At 41.2% G+C, this 19,828-nt stretch overlaps 1 protein-coding gene across 3 annotated transcripts in view; it reads left to right on the top strand.

The window, feature by feature from the left end:
* Nucleotides 1-19,828, top strand: part of IQGAP1 (IQ motif containing GTPase activating protein 1) — an 80,377-nt gene that overhangs the window by 26,857 nt on the left and 33,692 nt on the right. For all 3 annotated transcript variants that reach the window (XM_054213727.1, XM_054213730.1, XM_054213728.1), the window contains exons 5-18: nt 1,415-1,491; nt 4,264-4,331; nt 5,388-5,501; nt 5,903-6,081; nt 6,748-6,838; nt 7,308-7,471; nt 8,108-8,192; nt 9,312-9,475; nt 9,843-10,003; nt 10,508-10,632; nt 14,225-14,388; nt 17,132-17,222; nt 18,835-19,002; nt 19,360-19,502. In XM_054213727.1, coding sequence (XP_054069702.1) covers nt 1,415-1,491; nt 4,264-4,331; nt 5,388-5,501; nt 5,903-6,081; nt 6,748-6,838; nt 7,308-7,471; nt 8,108-8,192; nt 9,312-9,475; nt 9,843-10,003; nt 10,508-10,632; nt 14,225-14,388; nt 17,132-17,222; nt 18,835-19,002; nt 19,360-19,502 — 1,794 coding nt within the window. The remainder of the gene's footprint in view (nt 1-1,414; nt 1,492-4,263; nt 4,332-5,387; nt 5,502-5,902; nt 6,082-6,747; nt 6,839-7,307; nt 7,472-8,107; nt 8,193-9,311; nt 9,476-9,842; nt 10,004-10,507; nt 10,633-14,224; nt 14,389-17,131; nt 17,223-18,834; nt 19,003-19,359; nt 19,503-19,828) is intronic.

The raw sequence follows: 19,828 nt of genomic DNA, 5'->3' as shown, positions 1-19,828 counted from the left end.
AGGGTCCTGCACCTTGGTTAGGTCAACCGCCGGTATCCATACAGGCTGGGAGATTAAGGGATGGAGAGCTGAAGATGTCTGCTCCGTGCAGAGTTTTTGCATTGTCAGTACTGGGACCGGTGTGTCAGTACTGGGACCAGTGCTGTTTAACATCTTTGTTGGTGACATGGACAGTGGGACTGAGTGCACCCTCAGCAAGTTTGCTGACGACACCAAGCTGTGTGGCACGGTCGACACGCTGGAGGGAAGGGATGCCATTCAGAAGGACCTTGACAGGCTTGAGAGGTGGGACTGTGTGAACCTCATAAAGTTCAGCCAGGAGAAGTGCAAGGTCCTGCACCGGGGTCATGGCAATCCCAGGCACAAATACAGGTTGGGCGGAGAATGGCTTGAGAGCAGCCCTGAGGAGAAGGACTTGGGGGTGCTGGTGGACAAGAAGGTCAACATGAGCAGGCAATGCGCACTTGCAGCCCAGAAAGCCAACCGTATCCTGGACTGCATTAAAAGAAGCGTGGCCAGTAGATCGAGGGAGGTGATTCTGCCCCTCTGCTCGGCTCTGGTGAGACCCCACCTGGAGTACTGCGTCCAGCTCTGGAGACCTCAGCACAAGAAGGACATGGACCTGTTGGAGCGAGTCCAGTCGAGGGCCACAAAGATGATCAGAGGACTGGAGCCCCTCTGCTGTGAGGACAGGCTGAGAGAGTTGGGGTTGTTCAGCCTGGAGAAGAGAAGGCTCCAGGGAGACCTTATAGCGGCCTTCCAGTACCTAAAGGGGGCCTACAGGAAGGATGGGGGGGGGGGGCACTTTATCAGGGAGTGTTATGATAGGACACGGGGTAACGGCCTCAAATTGAAAGAGGGCAGATTTAGATTGGGTATCAAGAAAAAATTATTTACTGTAAGGGTAGTGAGGCACTGGAACAGGTTGCCCAGGGAAGTTGTCAATGCCCCATCCCTGGAGGTGTTCAAGGCCAGGCTGGATGAGGCTTTGAGCAGCCTGGTCTAGTGGGAGGTGTCCCTGCCCAGAGCAGGGGGATTGGGACTAGATGATCTTTAAGGTCCCTTCCAACCCGAACCATTCTGTGATTCTGTAATGCAGGGGAGTTGAACTAATTGACCCTTAAAGTTCTCTTCCAACCCAAACTACACAAAAGCACACAAAAGAAAGGGTGTACTCATTCATGTGTGTAGAACATGGGCAGGAAAAGAGGAGCACTGGTTTGGGTGGTAGAAACAAAAGGAAGGATTGGCACTTCAAGTAGGAGAAATGTTGGGCCAGGGCAGAGAAGCTTGAAGAGTTTCGTTGTGTGGGCTGTTTCATTAGTGTACTGCCAAAGAATTGGACCTGTCACAGTTATGCATTTTGGTTGTAGAGAGTGAATATAATTCAGACTAACTTTTGTTTTATCTTTAGATATTCTACCCAGAAACTACAGATATCTATGACCGCAAGAACATGCCACGCTGTATCTATTGTATTCATGCACTCAGGTAAGGCGTGCTAGGCACAGATCTAATTGCTTCTGAAGTCTTTCTGCAAAACTGAAAGGCGAGAGGGGACAGATCTGAACTGAAGGCTGGATGGGGATGAATTTTCTATCAGACCAATCTTACCAGGTCAGAGCAAAGATCATGAAGCCAGTATTTTGCCTTGGGCAGTGGCCAAATCAGATACAGATGGAAAAAGAACCAGTCAAGTATGATGTGATTACTACCTTCCCATCCGAATTCTCGCCCTTCTTTGCTGTCTGAGGCAGAGCTAAACAATTTGGGGCTTAAAGGAAAGCCCGAAGCCCTCAAAGGTGTTTGTGAGAAAGGAAAACAGTAGTTTATCTAGGGATCAGTCAGATCACTGAATGAAAGCCAGTCTGGTCGCAGCATTGTACTGCAACATGGGTATCTTGATGACCACAGTAAGTGATCAAGCAGGAGCTGTTGTTGAAAGGTCTCCTAAATTTTAAAATCTCAGATAGACCAAGTAGGATAACTTTTCTTGAAAAAACTGGGAGGATTCATTTGTTGATGCTGTGCTCTTCAATTTGACAGGATGGCACATTGCATGTGTGTTTGATGTTTTGGGGATTTTTTTTGGTTTGGGTTTTTTTTTTTCCCCTCTCCTGGCTAGCTGGTTTGAATGCAAGTGTGGCTTTTGGAACATGTTGAGATTTTTATTTAAAAAGGATTCCTTTTGTAGAATTTATTATGTGATTGAATGCTGGATTGTATACATTTAGGTCTTCATCTGTTGCTTGCTTGGTTTCAGTTCTCAGGAATGGCTTGTTCTGTTGCCAGTGTAAATTCCATAGAGATGGATTGCATTTATCTGAATTTTATCTGACATTTCAGATTGCTGTAGATGAAATTAGTATTTATAGAAGAGAGCTTGATCCCAAATTTAGATCTAAAATGAGATCTCTCTAGAGTAAGTTATTTGGAGTTTATAGAACAGTGAGGAGAGGGCCTGTGGTGGGGTATGCCACTGTCAAGAACAGTGCTCCTTTTTCTATAGGTTATGGCAAAGTTCTTTGCTTGCTGGCAGCTTTGTGGTAGCTACTGCAGCTGCTTTACGCCAGGAGTTGGCTGGCATACATTCTTGTTACGTGTTCTTGGTTATATCCTGGCCATTCCCACCCCCCCCCAGACAGTCGTCTGAATCGTGGAAAATCAACAGCTTTCCCAGGAAAATTAAGTTGCTGTTGCTGTACTCCTCCTAGATCATGTATTAGGAAAAGAAATTTAATTCAGGGAGCAAAATTAATAGATGCAAATGGTCCCAGAAGTTAAAGACTGTAGAAGTTAAAATCTTTCATCTAATAATACCTTTTTCATACTACTTTTTTTTTTTTTAAATTTTTGAACCTTTTTGGCCAAAATGTTCTGTAGCCGGTTTCTCTGCAAGGGCAGCTTCCTCAAGATTTTAACATAATTTTACTTATCAAGGGGAGAAGAGTAATTCTGAAATATAAATATATGGAAAAGGATGTTCTGTAAGAACTTGTTATTTTTTCAGGCTTAGTGCCAAAGTATATTCTAGTTAGGAAATAAAGATCTAGAATGCAGTTTTGTTGACAGTCCGTAGGTCAGAAATGTTCCTGTCTGGTATTTGTCTTTGGTTTTGTTTCGTAAAAAGAAAAAACTGCTTAGATTTATAAAGGTTGGAGATTTAGATTTGACACGTTGAGGTTATTTGCAAAGGTGAAATTGCTTACCCTCTATTTTTCAATCACATTAAAACGGAGTTTACTGGAGGAATGGATATGTACTTTATTAATAGTTTATTTTTAGTGTTCCTATATAATCAGATCTTTTAATAGGGGGTACATTTCCACGATCTGTGCTGAGCTGGCACGACAGACAAAAAGGAGAGAAGGTGCCTCTCTTTCCCCAGTCCCGTTTGTCCTTAGATGTATGGATTCATCTCTCCTTTGTAGCAGTTCCGTTTCTCGTCACGCTCCAAGTGACTACATTAACACCATTTTACTGAGCCAGATCAGCTTAGTGCATACTTACCCTCTCCTCAGCCCCCGGTAAGAGCACACTGACCCTCTCCACACACCTGCAGTACTGTGTCCATTTCTGGGCTCCCTGGCAGGAGAGAGACACAGACGTACTGGAGACTGTTGAAGGAAGGGTCGCTAAGGTGGTTCGCGGACTAGAGCAGCTCTCCTGTGAGGACAGGTCGGGAGAGCTGGGACTGTTCAGCCTGGAGAAGAGAAGGCTCGGGGTATCTCAGCGATGTGTGCAGCTATCTGAAGGGAGGGTGCAAAGAAGGTGAAGCCAGGCTCTTTTCAGCGGTGCCCCATGACAGGACAAGAGGCAACTGGCACAAAGTGAACCACTGGAGGGTCCCTCTGAACATGAGGAAACACTTCATTTACTGTGAGGCTGACCAAAGAGTGGCACAAGTTGCCCAGAGAGGTTGTGGAGTCTCCACCCTTGGAGATATTCAAAAGCTGTCTGGGCATGATCCTGGGGAACCTGGTCCTATGTGACTTTGTTTGAGAAGGGAGCTTGAACAAGGCGAACTTGGGAGTGCCCTTCCTAGCCTCAGACATTCTGTAATTCTGAAGTCAGGGTGGTGGACCAGTTACGTGCAGCTGAGGGGGGAGGAGAGGAGTCCGCTCACTCTTGGTGTTTATGAGCTGTTACGCTGGTTTACCTGAGTGGCTCCTTGAATCTCTATTTCCTAAAATTATCTGTGTCTTTGTCAGAACCATAAGGAAGAATTACTAGTTCTAAGTATTTGCTTATTTTCTTTTCTAGCCTGTACCTGTTCAAACTGGGTCTTGCCCCCCAGATTCAGGATTTATACGGGAAGGTGGACTTCACAGGTAAAAAAAAAAAGTAAAAAAAAAAAAAAAAAGTACCGATATGTGTGCTGACTTTATCTCGTACTCTACTAGACATTATATAGATAATTAAAGGATTGTTATTGTTGTTATCCTAAATGCAAATAAAATTCAAAATTAATGTCTGTGAGGAGTTGTAGTAATTTAAGAAAAAGGTTTGGTTTGGGTGCTTCTGAGCCAGGCTGCTAAATAGCCATTGGTTTGCTAATCATTACTTTTGCAAAGAACAGCCCCTTAACTTTTTTGCCCCTGTTGTAAGATGCTTAGACCTTCCCTCCATCCCCTTGGGAGAGGTTTCGGTTTGGAAATTAGTAAGCAGTTCTGACCTCCCTTGGCGGTTTAAAGTAGAGGTGCCATCAGCTGAAGAAGAGTTTGCCAGCTGATCTGCTGCAAGAGATTCCAGCACAAAGTCTTGCGTCTTCCTCAAGGTGTCAGTTCCTTCAGATTTTTGCAAAAGTGTAAAATTCTATGTTTTGCATTAGTGAGGTTCCTGTCTGAGGGCACGCATCTAATTTAAAAGGTGGATAAACTTTATCTTCCTTCCTGCAGAGCAGTTTTTGATTGTACCTCTAAAATACTGAGCTATCAACTCTCTTTTTGATCTGTATGGTATTTGAGCATGTCTCAATATCCTCCATTCGCTTTTCTCAGCATAGTCTCTCTGCGGGGAAAAAAAGAATGCTAAAATATTGCCTGTGCATGTTCCTGACCTGTTGGCAGCAGTAGTGAGGCACCTCAGAATGATGGAGTCTGTTTCCAGCTCCTCATGAGAGTCGTGTTGTTTTCTAGTGAGGAAGACTACCGAATATTCCCGTAGGCGTTTCTTGGAGAAATGTAGATTTTTAGGAAAGTATACAAAATGTCTATCAGTTGTCACTTACTTTGTTTCACTTGCTGAGTTACGTTCAAAGTATTATTTAAGCAGTAATTGTAATTTATTCTAGTTATCCTATTTTTTTTTTCGTAGCGGCAGTTGGTATAGCAGTGCTGATTCCTAATGCATTTGAGCCTCTAATGCTGTTTTTATGTTTGTTTCAGAGGAGGAAATCAGTAATATGAGGCTTGAACTGGAGAAGTATGGTATTCAGATGCCTGCCTTCAGCAAGATTGGGGGAATTCTTGCAAATGAACTTTCTGTGGATGAAGCAGCATGTAAGGAAAAATGGAGTTTCATTTTATGTGATTATTCAAATCAGCAGATTATTTATTTTTTTAGGTGTTGGTTTTAATGCCCCCTGTTGTAAGACAGTACAGCCCTTTTGATAGGGCTTTGGGAAGACTGGGAGGAGGGTTTTCTTCTTTCCCTTTTGTATTTTTGTTTTATTTTCTTTGTGGAACATGATGATTTGACTAGCTAAAGTATTGTACTAGGCAGGAGTCTGCCATCTTTTGTCAAGAACACAAAGCCATCATGGGATGAGAGGTACTTTGATAATTTGTTTGCTTTCCAGTTAATTTCCAGATAATTCTTATGCTCTTTCCAGTTAAGCTCTCAATTTTTAACAGAGTTGTTGTGTTTGGGACCAACTGGCAGACTGTGACTTGTTTTTCAGTACATGCTGCTGTCATTGCCATTAATGAAGCAATCGACCACCAGGTTCCAGCTGACACTCTTATGGCAATGAAGAATCCTAATGCCATGCTAATAAATCTTGATGATCAACTGGAATCCACTTACCAAGACACACTGTACAGAGCAAAGCAAGACAAAATGGAGAACGCTAAAAATAGGGTAGATCAGTTCTTCTTTCAAACCATCTATTTGCATGCATTGCAATTTTGTATTGAAGTGTAAACTGTGGGGAATTCACAGAATGCGTGTTACGGTCTTGTATGTATAGTGTTAGGTGGATTTACCCCTGGTGGTATTCTAATATGTACCCTAGTAACCTGTCTTCCTATTGTAGAAGATAGGCAGCAGTTAGCTGTGTTACTCTGTTTACCTGTCTGAAATATGGGCTGCATAGATGCAGAACTTATGTCAGCCTTTATATGTTGGCAATGCTATCCCTCTCTTTTCATACAATACAGATACATTTTCCTAACAATGAAATGATGAGCGAAACTGACTGGTGCTCTCAGAAGGGATCAATGTTGTTTCTGAATGCTGGATATCGAATGTCTAGCTATGTGTACTGCTTTCTGTGCTCTACCGTGTGTTCATATTGAGCCACTACATTGAAATAAGGTGTTTCTAGGCTGTCTCTATCAGAGCGTGAGTGTGCTTACTTCATATGTGTTTACTTCTAGGGCTACTTTTTGCATGTGTAGAGGTAGCTTATGACCTATCATATCTCTATATAGATATACAGTTATTCTCCCTTATCTTTTCAGTGAAAAGGTCTATGAGGGCGAAGAAAACTGTAGAAACACTGATTAGTTTTTATTTCATCTTCAGATCGCCTCAGAAAATTCAGAGAGAGAGAGAGATGTGTATGAAGAACTTCTGACTCAAGCTGAGATTCAGGGAAACATCAATAAAGTGAACAGTAGGTATCATGCTAAAGTAATAGTCTTAATTAAAAGAGTACTTAAAAACAATACCTGTGTTCCTCCTTGCTCTCTAATGCTAGCAAAAGTGGAAGGCAGCTTTCCTGTTTTTTGTGGGGTCTTTTGGTGGTGGTGATTTTGGCTTGGTTTGTTTTTTTTAACTCATTGTTAGTACATAGTTGTAAGCTGAATTCATTTTGACTTCCGTTGCCCTTCCTTTAGGAAATGGAGTGTCCATGTTGCTGGCCCCCCCAGTTTTCATCTTGAGTAAGGCATGCTATTTCCAACCTCCAGCCCCTTTTTCAAGCGCTACTTTGCAATGGACTTTGAAAGTTCCTCCATTCAGATTACATACCTAACTTGCTACCCGTCAGGTCTAAGAGTATTTCTTCCTGAGCAGTAGGTTATAAAAACCACGGGACTTTCTCATTTGATGTTTCTCTCAAAACTCTGCTTTACTGTTGCTAGCACATGCCGCCATATCAAAGATTGACCTAGCTTTGGAACAAGGAGACGCATTAGCACTGTATGAAGCACTGGCAACACCATCCCTGGGGCTCCGAGGATTGCTACGAGAAAATTGTGATTGGTATTTTAAGCAGTTTTTGAGTGATAGACAACAGAAACAGGAGGTATGGAAAAGTTTAGATTACCCTGATTCATGAGGTTTCCCCACGGCTGTCCCTTTTACCATAGCACAGTATACTAATGACTTGCTGTATACCTGTGTTAGTTTAGTGTTGGTTTGAAAAAGTTAGGGCTAAAAGACAGAAGCATATAGTAAGCATATTTATGCTTTAGTTTTCATCTCTGCGTATGAAAGGCCAGTATAATGCTTGTATGTACGTATATATAATTAAAATACTTTTCACCAAACCTTAAAATACTAACTTGTGTGTGTGTAGAACCATTATATAATATAGATGCATCTTCCCTCTCATTTTACTATCGTCAGTGCACAAATAATGTGGATGTTTGTGTTTTATAAATACCTGTCAGATAAGCATATAATACTTTCACTGTGGAGATTCATGATGCTGCACTCCTGATACTGTAAAAGGGGTCAGGTTGTACACGTATCAGCGTATGAACTGAGAATCTAATGAGTAATTTCTGTCTTCCTCACGTATGTGGCATTCTTTGTTTGCAGAAGCTATGCCTGGGGCATTAGAGTGTTTTAAGGAAAAGCTAGGGTATTTTTCTTTTTACTGAGCTACTTGAATAAGCTGTCATCATTTCACCCTCCTGGTTTCTTTTTTTTTTCTCAGGCTGGCCTTACAGGTCCTCTGCAGAAGGAAGAGTTGCAGTTGGGAGTGGATGCTGCTAACATTGCAGCACAACAGTATCAGCGAAGTAAGGATCAGCAGAAATTATTGCAGCAAAGTGACCACGGATGTGATCAAAAGGATGAGACAGCACAATATTTGGGTCTATGCGGGGATACGTGAAGTCTCTCTCAAACCATTATGAATGTTCTTTAAGTACATCATGGCTGCTAAGATCATTAGAGACGGTTGCCATGATGACTTATAGAGTCTTTTATCCAGCTGTTACAATACTGCTGGAGATAACAGCATATAATTTGAAATATTAAGAAGTACGGAACTTTTGCATCTACCTTAAGCAATTTCTTTTTCTAGAATGCTTGTAAGAGTTTTTGTGCCGTGGGTCTGTGAAGGAAATCTGGGTTGCTCCATGAGGTGTGAATGCTAGGTTATCTGATGACTGTTGACATGAATCTTACTTGGTTTGAGCTGCAGAACCTTTAACTATTTCTAAATATCAGGTAGCAAATAAAATGCAGATCACGATGGCTGATTGTTTTTTGATTGATGCTTCTGACACCATGCAGAGCTTTTCTTTTGGAGAAGAATGTTCAGTTCTGTCTGTGCAGGAGCAATTAGTTCAATTTGTAATAGGTAGAAGGGAGACTACTAGAAATCTGGGGAGAGGGGGTTTAGAATACAAGAGGAAAGTAGTGAATGCCTAATAACTACGATGCAGCCTTGTTCAGCATGGAGCTCGGTGTTTGCTAACCTGCTTGTGCTATTTTAAAGTTAGCCAACGTGTACCCACGATAGGATGCCTGTTACTGCCTTGAGCAAGATAAATGTAGACAGGAAGAAAAAGTTGTTACTACTCATTCATCCGAAAATTTGCAATTATGAGGCTTCTTACTATCAGAAGACTGAAATGGTGAAACAATTCTTTGATAACCAGGCAAAAAGGTGAACTGGTTTTACACGTGAGCATTGTTTTAAAGAAGGCAATTATGTATGTTAGTTGTTTGTAGTAATGGAAGACTATCTGGGGAAGTATGGATCAGAAAACTTCACTCATTTCCTGCAGCTAAGGGAATTATTCTTTTTATTGTTAGGTATCTGATTATCGAGTAGAATAAAAGTGCTCTTATTACTGGGGATTCAGCTGTCTGTCTTCCTCATTCTTTATGCTGCCTCTTTGAACTTCTAGGGCTGGCAGCAGTAGCCAAAATTAATTCTGCAATTCGAATGGGTGATGCTGAGAAGACTGTGGCAGAAATGATGAATCCAGAGGCCCAGTTACCAGAGGTGTATGCATTTGCTGCAGATCTTTACCAAAGGGAGCTCGCCACTTTGCAGCAACAGAGTCCTGAAGTAAGTACCGCCTTCCCTCTTATTTCTGGAAGTTGGTATGGATCACCGTCTCTACTTTGTCTGTTTTGTTAAATGTGCTCTCTGGAACAAACCTGTCTTGAGTCTTCATAGAACTGTTTTGGTGTTCAGTGTGTTCTGGCATGAAGTTTAATCCCTAAACCTTGAGCTACGTGGCCCTGTAAGATTCTACTTTAATCTCTTACTTGGTGTTCTAGCTCTGTTTATGATGCTCATCTTTCTGCTTCTATGTTGTAAAGGTTGTCCCTTTGCTTTGTTCTATGTCTCTTCTGACAACTACTCTGTTCTGTGGGCAGCAATAGTTTGTAAGGAGCGAGAGGAATTAATTTGTTGTCCTCTTTGTGTGCAGGGTAACCTCACCCATCCGGAATTATCTGTTGCTGTGGAGATGCTGTCTTCTGTGGCCCTGATCAACAGGGCTTTGGATTCAGGGGATGTGAACACAGTGTGGAAACAACTGAGCAGTCCTGTCACCGGACTTACAAACATTGAGGATGAGAACTCTCAGAGGTGGATATTTCAAGGATCATGTCTGTCCTTGATGTTGCTTCTGTTCTGTGACTTTTTGAAAATTTGTTTCCTCTCTTACCCTTTATGTTCTCTCTACGTTATTTATTATGGTATTGATTTAATCTCTGTTGGCTCTTGCATCTTGCTTTTGTGATTTCCTACAGGTCTGATTTCTGTGCTGTCTCTCAACATTTTCTCGTGTATTTCACGTTAAAGCTATGTTGTGGTGCCATTCAGTTGTCGCTAATACTGCACCAGCTCATCCATCATGTTCTTTGTCCTGGACCCTCATTTAGTGGTTTAGTGCTTTTGTTGATTATTTCATGTTTGGGATGGTCATCCTGCACGCAGCCTTTCCTCTTTGTCTTCCCCCCCATTCATATTTGTTCCAGTTTCAACCCTCGTGTTACCTCTTCCACTTTGTGTACAGTTCTCGTGCTGTGTTGTGTGTTCCCTGGCCAGATGATTGCCTTGTGATGTTTGTTGGGTTTTGTTCTTCGACAGGTATATCGATGATTTAATGAAGCTGAAAGCTCAAACACGTGCAGAGGGAAATGAATTTATCACATGGAATGATATCCAGTCGTGTATTGATCGTGTGAACATAGTTGTGCATGAAGAACATGAAAGTAAGTTTTTCTGCTTGATTCATGCTAGAATGGTTCTAGCACACAAGGAGTGCTAAAATTAGGTGCAAGTCAATACAAAGAGTTACTGATTGACTTATAGTTGTGTCATACATTAGATATCTAGGAAGGTCTTAGTTGTGAGCAAGACTTGGTGGTCTGTAATATAAAGGGTTTTGTAGCAGGACTGTTGATGGAGAGACCAGGCAGTCAGGAGTGTCTGTGGTATTGAAATCAGCATCTCCAAACAGTTTATTAATCCTTCCAATGCAAATTTCAACCCTTTTTGGGTAACAAAATGCGTTGTCTGCCATCAGTGTCTAAGATTAGTCTAGGATCTTTTCTAATTTTGTTTCAGTCCCTTAAATTTAATGAAAACTACTGTTACCAAAATCTGAGTTAATTGTAGCCAGCCCAGTCTTGGAATACTCCATCCTCTTTCCTAATTCGCTGCGTTCAGTGGAAGTGACTTTTCTTGAAGTCTTGTTATCTCTTTGGTTGCAATCTCTGCCCTGTTCAGGATTTCCTCGTCTCCCTTTTAGTCCTCCTTTGGAATGTGCTTTGGCCTTTTTACCTTTGCAGTTAGTGGAAGTTCCATGGACTCTGTCCAGGATCCCCCTCTACTCTTTATCTGTGGGTAACCTGACCCGCAAATGCAAGATAAGATACCCATCTTTGTGTTGATGACTCTCAGATGTAAGGATCTGTCAGACGCATTTCTACAGTGGATGAGGAGCTTGAATGAACAACAGAGAGATGAGTCTGTCTGGGTCTTATTCTCGGGCCTTTAACTCCTGGGTGTATTAAAACTACTTCCGAATGACAGCTTCTTTGAAGACCAGTAGTGCTAATATTGCATTGAAGAAATAGGCTTTTGCAGTGACTTTGATTCATTGATAAATCAACAGAGGTGCCCAAAAAAGTTTATTCTGAAATGCTGTCTGTTCAACAGTTCAAATGTTTTTGCTTAAAACATTTGGTACAGATTTTTTTTTTTTCAAAGGACATTTAATTGTCTCATCAGTTTGACGCCATTCAAATTCTGATTTCCATATGTTGGGACCCAAATCTCAATTCAGAGTTGAAATGGAAAGTGCTGATCTTTTAAGAGGTTAATTGCTTTATTTACAGTTAGTTCCGTCAGGAAATGAGAAGCTTTTATTTTCTGTTCTAACATTGCATATGATCACTAGTTGTTAAAATCAGTATCTTTAACAGCTGAAATGACTGATAACTGACCTCCTGACCAGTAGAAGAATATGCCTGCACAGCTGTTGCCTTTTAGTGTGAAATATTGGTAAAGTGGAAAAAAAAAATCCCAGATTGGAAAACATGCAAAGCCCCATAGAAGTTAAAAGTGTACGCAGCAACTGCAAGTACCATAACTTAAATACTCATGAAAGAAAAAATTCCTGATGCAAGCTGAGAAATGTGAATGGGTGTTCTTCTGTGCTGCTTCTAGTTCTGCTTTTTTTTTTATTTATATTTTTTAGTAGTGTTTGTGTTAATAAGTGTCTTTTAGTAGTGATAAAAGGCTGGGATTGAGCGTAATGATGAAAATTTCAGCAAAACAGAAAATTGGAGTAATTCTCCTTTCTCTTAAGACAGTATTAATCGACTTAAAATGCAGAGTGGAGATAGGTGAGTCCTTGAAAATAGCACAATTAAGCTTACAATTAACTTACTCTTAGGTAGATACTTGTGAGGTTCAGTATCAGGTGGTTTAATTATCTATTAATTTTTTTTCCCCAGTTTCATTAAGGGACCATAATTTTTGGTTAGGACTAGTACTGACGACCTCCTGCATATGCAAGTAGCGTGGAATTTACTTTCAAGCCATCTTTATAATATTTAGCGCAAAGCCCTGCATTGTAAGAGGGGGGAGGTTTCTCTGAAATGTAGAGGCGATGATAGGGTTTTTATTGTACGCTGAGACAGACAGCTGTCTTCTGCCGCTCCTTGTTGTGTAGTTGGCAATTCGTGTTTCATCTTGAAAGGACTTCATAGAGGGTTAAATTTTAATTTAAGAGGCTGCTATCTTGATTAACTTGTTTCCTGGATCTCCAAATAGACACTGGTTTTCCTGTTTGGGTCACGTGAGCAGATTTGTTGAAACCACACAAACACGGGCTCACACTGGTGTGCGCACAGGACAAGATGTTAGTCTCATAGTGTCTTATCTATGTAAGAGGTCACAGCAGAAGTCTAAAAGTTTGTGTAGTCCCAGCACCTGTCTGTTATAACACTCCTTACCCTGTAAAAAAAGGTGCAGAGAATCCTGTAATGAGATAAGCTGTTCTCACGGGGAATTTCTCAATTCTTTGATCTGCTTCATTTATGTCCTTATGCAAGAACGCTTTTTATCTCCTGTCTATGAATTAGTTAAATCAGTCTGAGAAGGTACTCGGGGCCAATGAGCATACATATTTTTCATTTCCACTATCCTTGTAGATAGTTTCAAATTAAAAACTGCTTTCTAGTGAGGAGCTGTAGCATGTTGCTGTTCCGTGGGAGTAGTCTTGTCATGCCCGTATTAGCAAACTAATCGGAGAGAACGGCAGCTTACGTTCTGTGCCCTTTCCTACGTCAAACTGTTGTTATAGCTGCTTTTTGACAGAAGCCATGCCATCATTGTAGTGATCCTGGTTCTTGCAGTGTCCTCAACGTATATTTTTCCCTAATCTCTACTCCATCCAAATACCACCTCTTCCCTAAGATGTTGTTTTTCATATAAACTTTTGTTTTGTGATTCTCTTTCCTGCATAGAAGAAAAAGTCGCAATCTTTGTGTACGTTAGCCAAAGTTGGAAATCTCCACACTGAGCTCCTTACTTCCTTTTGTCTAAAAGATTTCTTTGCTCTGCACTGATCAAACCATGATTTGAATTCATCCTTCTTTAGGCAAGGAATTTAATTGGATGACTTCCAAGGTCCATCTCAACCTAAGTTATTTTGTGATTTGCAGGAGATGTTTCCTGTAGGTAGGGCATGTATGATGTAGACTCTCTTCACATTTAGCTCACCAAGATATTCATTTTTGTTTATTTTTATTTAGCTAGCTGAATGGTAAAATTTACTGTACTTGAACAGCATCTGCATCTCTGATAATAACAGTTAATACTACATATGTTTAATAAAAGAGTTTTCTAAAATACGAAGTTACTCTATTTTTAAATGGTAGTCCATGCAAATCTTTAGCTTCATGTGAAGATTTCTTTCTAGAGAAGCCAGAATCTTGGAAAACCGTAACCTGTGCACTTGGGCCATTTGGACTTTGATAATTCTCTTCTAGTAGGTCTGAGCTGGATGTCTGAGGACTCAGTTCTGTCCATGCATGTGGTCTCCCCGAGTGATTTTTTTTTTTTTTAATTCATTTTTTTTAATTGCAGTGCCCAGGCATTATGAGTACTTTAAGGTGGAGAAATAGTCCTGCTTTCATTACTAGTAAATAATGTTTTCTGTTAAAAATACAGCAGTTCTCAGCCAATACCTGGTTTAGGAAGGACTAATGGCACTCTTCTTCTGAAGCAATGTTTGTGATTATTGGTGACTGAAAATGGAACTTTGTATTTCTCTCCCTACGCCTTCCCCCCTAGGGATTTTGGCAATTGGTCTTATCAATGAAGCTCTGGATGAAGGGGACACCAAAAAGACTATTCAAGCCTTACAGATTCCTGCAGCAAAATTGGAGGGTGTAGCCCCAAAGGTAGCACAGCATTACCAGGATACACTACTTCGAGCCAAGAGAGAGAAAGCACAGGTGAGTGCAATTAAATACATGTCTCAAAAAACCTGTACATCTGTTTAATGGGCTTATTACTGGTCCTGAAAGCCAGGAATCAAAACTGGAAGTGGAGAGCTAGGCATTCTGCATCAACTGATCTTACCCAGGTGGTTTGAATCTTTCTATACTAAAGAGATTTGCAGCCAGACTGTATGAATGTTCATGAACTAGAGATGGGTATAAGGATATTAACTGCATGAGATGGCTTGCTACAGCTAATCCCAGGTCCAGAACGAGATATGTATCTTGTTTGCAGAGAAATAGTATGCCTCATCTGTTTTTGCAAGGAGACCATATTCATACTAGGAGTTCTGACCTTCTGAATGCAAGTTTCCTGCAATTTTAAGTTTTGGGTTTTTTAGTGTTCTTTGTTAAAGGTAGTCATAGGCATAGTTATATATTGCAAAAAGAAAGCTTCTGAAAGTGGAAAAATCTGTTAACTGATAAACCGGAAAACAGATATTAAGCAAAGTACATGCTACTAGCAAAATGTATGCTGATGCCTGTTGTTCACATAGTGACACTTTTGCTAATGACTTTTTGAGTGGTAGTTGCCTTTCTTATTAGCCGAGGACTTCCTACCTACTTGTATGTAGTTGCGGCTTTCGCTGACTAAATGTGAAGGTGAAGGTGGGGAGAGGGAAGAGCGAATCTCGTTCTACGAGATAAGGAAAGAGTATGAGAGTGCACATGTGTGTACGCAACTGATTTTTGAGTAGTGTGGATGGGATACTGACTTTTTTTTTTCTCATTATTTACAAAGAAGTAGTGAATAGCTGCTTTCAGTGGCTTGAGAGTGTTTTGGGTTTTTTTAATTTTTTTTTTTTTTTTTTTCTGCTGTGGAACTCATTGGAAAATTCTGCATTGATATTAGATCATAGTGACTAAAATCTAGATTGTGTTGAATACTGATTTTTGGTTTTGGGTTTTTCCTTGTTTTTTTTTTTTTGTTGGGTTTTTTTAACTAAAGCTAAACCTGCGTGATGACAATAGCTGAGAACTGTATGCGTTTCTGATGAAAATCATTAAGCAGCTTCCCCAAGGGCCCTGAAAGGGTTAATGTTCCTCAGGAACACATTTTGTGCTGAAGCATTTCCTCTCGATGAGTCAGAATGAAATAATGAACCCTTTTTAGTGTGCACTTAAGCTTGTGCCAGGCCATGCTGGTAACTTCTCAGTTGGTGTGAAATTGCCTTATTTAGGCATATGTTCAGTTTAGGGCTCCTCCCAGCAGCATGGCAGTAATTTCAGAAACTGAAAGATCATATTATAAAGTAGCACTGTGGGGAAAATAGTCACTATCTGAAGTCAGCTGTTACTTACATCCTAGCGATTTCTGTACCCTGGGGCACTGTAGCTCCCCAGGAGACATTCAGTTGCTGATGGAATGGGGGCGTTTCTTACCTGATGAGTAGAGAGAGGGAGAAACAGTAGACCCTGTAATACGTTACATGGCGTGTATCTTCCAGAAAGCCCGCAACGGTAAATCTGTAGAAAAGCGCGGAATGGTTTCGGTAGCCTTTGGGCTGACTTCTGCAGGTAGAGGTTACAGTGGAGGAAGTTGTGTCTTTGATTGTTCTCCCCTACTCCCTGGCCCGGACTTTGGCTGTTGCTGGTACTCGCCTGGGAGTATCTAGGCTTTCGGATGAAATCTGCCCATGAAAGATGTGTTAGTCTCATGAATGAACTCTCACTAAGCATGTCAGTTTCAGACCCTCCAAACAGTGGGGAAAAATGTGGAGGGCAAGTAAGGAAATGTGCATTTTCAGTCTGGCCCGAAAGCTCTCGAACACTGTAAATAGTGGTGCGTTTGTGCAGTGTGATTATTATTCCATACCAGAAGTAGGTGTTTCCTGTGTTCTGTTTGTGAGCTGTCAGAGGGGTGGCCGTTGCATCTTGGCATTTCTCTCAGTAGTTACCTACAGGAAGCAACAGTGGGTGGGGAGAAGCTGTGCTTGGCAGCTGCTGGATCATTGTTCTTTATGTATATTTTGGGATTTGCTAAACACTTGTCTCTTTCCCCTTCTCAAATTTCTGCATGTAACGTCAGTTGATTGGATTTCTTCACATCCCAGCCAAAATGCAGGATACTGTGTGAAAACTGCTCCTTGACGAGCAATCCGTGAAAACAGACTTGGAACATGGCGTTGACTGTTGTGTGTGTACCCCCAGCCACAATATACACAACGCTTTTTGGTTCGCTCATTTGTAGAGCCTTGTGAACTTTTGTGGACAGGGACAAGAACAGCCCGGTGTAGCATTAAGTTACCCAGGAGTTTTTAGCTCCTGCATGCAGATTTGCATTGTCAGCTTTTTGTTCTAAGAACTCTTTGTGGGCATGTTCTGTCCACAAGTCGTCCCCTCTTGGCAAGTACGGCTTTAGGACTAACCAGTACAGAGTCTTTGGCCTTGTGTTCTATTTGCTTATCAGAGTGATTGCCGCTGATGGAATTTCCTCTTCGTTCTGTTTCCTGAAAAGAGTTTTTGACTGGGAGGAGGTATTGAGTCTGGTAACGCCATAGTAGTCTCTGCTAGTCACAAATGCACGTGATGTCCTTGTGTTGGAGTCCATCAGAAAGACTGAAATGTTTCTTACTCCCTCTGATACGGAAAACTACTATATTGACTATTGTTGAGTACGGGTTATTTTACTTTGCAAAAATAGTGATACTTTTCTCCTCATGCTGTGTGTGTATGTTTCTCATTGTATTCTCTTCAGGACACACAGGATGAAACAGCTGTACTTTGGCTAGATGAAATTCAGGATGGGATTCATAGGGCTAACAAGGACACAGAGGAGTCGGAGAGATGTAAGTATTGTCACACAGTATTGCAGTTAATCCCCATTATCAATCAAATGCTGTTTACTTAAGGAAAGATTGGGAGCTAGAAATGTCATGTAAATGTGTCAAAGGAAATCAAGTGCACTTATGTGCTTCTGGTGTAGTAATTTTTCTTTGAAGAGTGAATGTCAGATTCTTCAAATATTAAATTTCTTATCTTTTGGGGGGGATACGCTATTTTTCCAGTTTTGCATGTGACCATGTTACCTGATTAGGCAAATCTCTTAAATTGTTTGTCATTTGCAACTAATTGTGTGTGTCTATGCGTGGTTAGTTAGGTACGAGAATCTTCACAAGCGCAATTTAAGTGGTGTTTTCTGGTGTATATTACCTGTTTGTATGGCATGCTGCTCTTTTGGCTCAGTTCTAGTAAGTATTTCTAGACTACCTTGCATCTTTTTCAAATACAGACAATAATGCACATCGGTGACATCCACCTTTGCTCCTTAGTGCAGTTTGCAGGTGCATTGTGGACATTTGTGCATTGTCCATTAGTATTCTTTATTTGTAAATGTTTTAGAAGAGAGAAAAACCAACAGGTTCACAAAAAGCTTTCTAACACAAGACAGAATGAGTTTGTCCAACTCCATAGCCTAGTTCAGTTGTTTTTAATGATACTATTTGGTCAGTGAATTCCCCTGTCAGCTGCCTTAAAGGGGGCGGGGGGGGTGGGGGGGAGAAAGAAGAAGAAGGAAAAAAAAAAAAAGGCAAAATAAGGCAGGGGGAGTAGGGTAGCTTTACCTGTTCATTTTACTGTTTGTTACCAGCAGTACCAGTGCAATTTTTTCACCATTTTTCCACCCACTGAGCACTTAGGCAAAGGCAGCAGCTTGAATATCATGCCAAGGAACATTTGGTCAAAAGCAGGATTAAAGTAAGTGCCCTTAAGGCTGAATAAGATCTGCAGATACCCTTATCTCCCTTATCTATCCATGTACGAACAGACATTTTTGCAGTCTCACCTAGCGCTGAAAATTACTGTATTTCATGTTTGCTGTGTCAGTGTGATTCCTGTGCTCTTGTGAATATGTCTGTACCTGAGTTGGAGTTCTGGAGTAGCCCTGGAATGACGTGTTGTTATTTTTCTCTTCCTCTGCCACCTGTCTTTCCCTGATTCCTGTCAGATTTTTGACTTGTTTACAAACTGCTTCTTACTTTCTTCACTAGGGACGGGTGAATGGTGCTAGTTGTTGAAAAGGCCCCCTTTGAGTTGTGACTGGCTCTGTCAGAAGAAACTGCCTTAACTAAAAGGGATGTCAGAGTAGAGCTAAAACGTGTTGTTGAGAAATATTGGTGGTAAATCAGCACTATATTGAGACTCGAAGCACACAAATTTAGATGCTGTCAGGTGCTGTACCACGTGTGGTTGGACACTGTAGTAAAGAGGCCTCTGTACTGCAAGTTGTCTGGTTTTATTTGTATTTTGTATTTATATACACTTAAATATTTGTGTATATACACACACCCCAACTGTTAAGTGTGTGTTCATGTTGCCTTGCTCTATTCTTTTGTTCTGTGTTTGCTGTGAGTCACTGAGCCCCTGAATGTCAAGACAACCTGCTTCCTTGTGTTATCAAAGTCTCCTTAGGAATTCTGGCCATTAACGAAGCAGTAGACCGTGGGGATGTTACCCAGACCCTGAGTGCCTTGCGTTCACCGGATGTTGGGCTGTATGGAGTCACTCCAGAATGTGCCGAGACGTACCAGCGAGAGCTGTCAGAAGTCAAGAGAAGAAAAACAGCAGCAGGTGAGCCTCAAGTAGCTAACTGTTATTGAAATAAATTCAAGATTATTGCGTGTGGAGTTGGAACCAGAGGTAAAAAAGCCTCTGGGGAGAAGGCTTGTGTTACAAGTGGCAATTGTGGATGGTTTGTGAACTAAGGTTTCAAAAAGGAAAGAAGTGAATAGTCCAGTGTTCTCCACTTGTAGACTGTTATGTTTAGCTAATTCTCGTATGAGGTCATTAGGGTCTTGGAAACATTCCTTCCATTGCTTGGAGGAAGGGGCATCTGTGTATGTGGATTTCCCAGTTGTAAAATTTGTGTGTGGGAAAGGTAAGACACTTCTCTGTTTTTGAGACTTACACTGAAGTTTCTGCTCTTAGGGGGCAATGGCAGCGAATGGGTGAAACACTGGGTGAGAGGAGGCTATCATTATTATCATAACCTGCGGACCAAAGAGGGAGGATGGGATGAACCAGAGGGATTTGTGCAAAATGACACACAGCTGTCGCGGGAGGAGATACAGGTAAGGTAGATAACACGTGCTCTTTCTCTGAAAAGTTGAGGTTCCTACCATTCCCATCCTTAATGCGGCTCTAAGAGTGAACACTTCAACCCCATAGTCATGTTAACAAGCTTGGTAATTCATTTATTTCGCTGGGCATGATCAGACTGTGTATGTCAAAACTCCTCATCCTATTTCAGAAAAATTCGTCCTGTCAATAAAAAGGTACAGGACCATGGCATGGCTTTTTATTGAAAGGCAACTTGGAAGTTTCTCATAAGCACAATACAGAAAGCTGATGTAACACGCTGTTTCTTGTATCTCTGTTCTCTTTTTCTGGCTCTTCT

The sequence above is a fragment of the Rissa tridactyla genome, chromosome 9 (genome assembly GCF_028500815.1).
Source record: "Rissa tridactyla isolate bRisTri1 chromosome 9, bRisTri1.patW.cur.20221130, whole genome shotgun sequence".
Lineage (NCBI taxonomy): Eukaryota > Metazoa > Chordata > Aves > Charadriiformes > Laridae > Rissa > Rissa tridactyla.
This window is presented reverse-complemented; position numbering and strand designations above follow the sequence as displayed.